A 1,483-nucleotide genomic window follows, 5' to 3' on the forward strand; every position below is an offset into this window, starting at 1 on the left:
TCTCCCTGATCACTTTGGCTATAGTAGTCCAGTCATCTGGAAGCACCTCCTGACCACCTAAAACTTGTCTCAACTCCTCCCTGAAAACCACACAACACTCTTCCTTTTCCAACTTCCACCACTTTGTCTTCTGCTCTGCCTTTGCTCTCTTCATCTTCCTCACCACCAGAGTCATCTTACACACCACCATCCTATGCTGTCTAGCTACACTCTCTCCTACCACTACTTTGCAATCGCTAATCTCCATCAGATTACAGCGTCTACATAAGATATAGTCCACCTGTGTGCTCCTGCCACCACTCTTATATGTCACCCTGTGTTCCTGCCTCTTCTGAAAGTACGTGTTCACCACAGCCATCTCCATACTTTTAGCAAAGTCTACCAACCTCTGTCCTTCTGGGTTCCTTTCCTGAAGACCAAACCTCCCCATCACTTCCTCATCCCCACTATTCCCTTCACCAACATGTCCATTAAATTCTGCCCCTATCACCACTCTCTCACCTCTAGGAACACTCTGCATCACTTCCTCAAGCTCGCTCCAGAATCTGTCTTTCTCCTCTTGCTCACAACCTACTTGTGGAGCATAAGCACTAACAACATTCAACATCACACCTTCAATTTCCAGCTTCATACTCATCAACCTATCTGACACTCTCTTTACCTCCAGAACATTCTTCACAAACTCCTCCTTCAGGATTACTCCTACTCCATTTCTCTTCCTGTCCACACCATGATAAAACAGTTTAAACCCTGCTCCAATGCTTCTAGCCTTGCTCCCTTTCCACCTGGTCTCCTGGACACACAGAATGTCGACTTTCCTCCTCTGCATCATATCTACCAGCTCCCTGCCTTTACCTGTCATCGTACCAACATTCAAAGTCCCTACTTTCAGTCCTAAACTCCTGCCTTTCCTCTTCTCTCTCTGCCTACGGACACGCCTTCCTCCTCTCACACACCTTCCTCCTCTCCTTCTTCGACCAACAGTAGCCCAATTTCCACCAGTGCCCTGTAGGTCAACGCGAGTAAAAGTCTCTTGTAGTGCAGACGACATCTGAAGCCACTTTGAGTGAAAGAGAGAAGACGAGGTGCAGCTGAATCACTCATGCTGTTTTCATATGACTGATTTAATCTGACAGTCCGAGTGGATTTATTTACTCATCTAACCTACATGCTGTATTGAATAAATGTGTGCAGGAATTCCCCTCATTTCAAACTTGAAAGCTGCGGGAATGAGTAAAACTATGCAAAGTATGCAATATATGCACAATCCCACACTGAAATTCAGGACCTGATTAAACATAATTCTATTATACAGAGATTTGAGAAATACATTTTCATGACTTTTCCAAAACCTTCTGGGTTTATTTATTTTTCCTAAACTTTTCCAGGCCTGGAAAATGCTGTTTTAAATTTCCATGACTTTTCCAGGTTTTTTGTGACCGTACAAACCCTGTGTGTGTGTGTGTGTGTGTGTGTATATATA

At 44.2% G+C, this 1,483-nt stretch overlaps 2 protein-coding genes across 4 annotated transcripts in view; both read right to left on the bottom strand.

Moving 5' to 3' along the window:
- LOC107589765 (craniofacial development protein 2-like) overlaps positions 1 to 1,033 on the bottom strand; it is a 4,678-nt gene extending 3,645 nt beyond the window's left edge. Inside the window, exon 1 of the mRNA XM_016278292.1 lies at positions 1 to 1,033. Coding sequence (XP_016133778.1) covers positions 1 to 862 — 862 coding nt within the window. The 5' untranslated portion in view covers positions 863 to 1,033.
- The window catches only part of LOC107589764 (fermitin family homolog 2), an 86,659-nt gene that overhangs the window by 48,264 nt on the left and 36,912 nt on the right, over positions 1 to 1,483 (bottom strand). The window lies entirely within an intron of this gene.

This window comes from Sinocyclocheilus grahami, unplaced genomic scaffold (assembly GCF_001515645.1).
Source record: "Sinocyclocheilus grahami isolate Dianchi unplaced genomic scaffold, SAMN03320097.WGS_v1.1 scaffold120.1, whole genome shotgun sequence".
Classification (NCBI taxonomy): domain Eukaryota; kingdom Metazoa; phylum Chordata; class Actinopteri; order Cypriniformes; family Cyprinidae; genus Sinocyclocheilus; species Sinocyclocheilus grahami.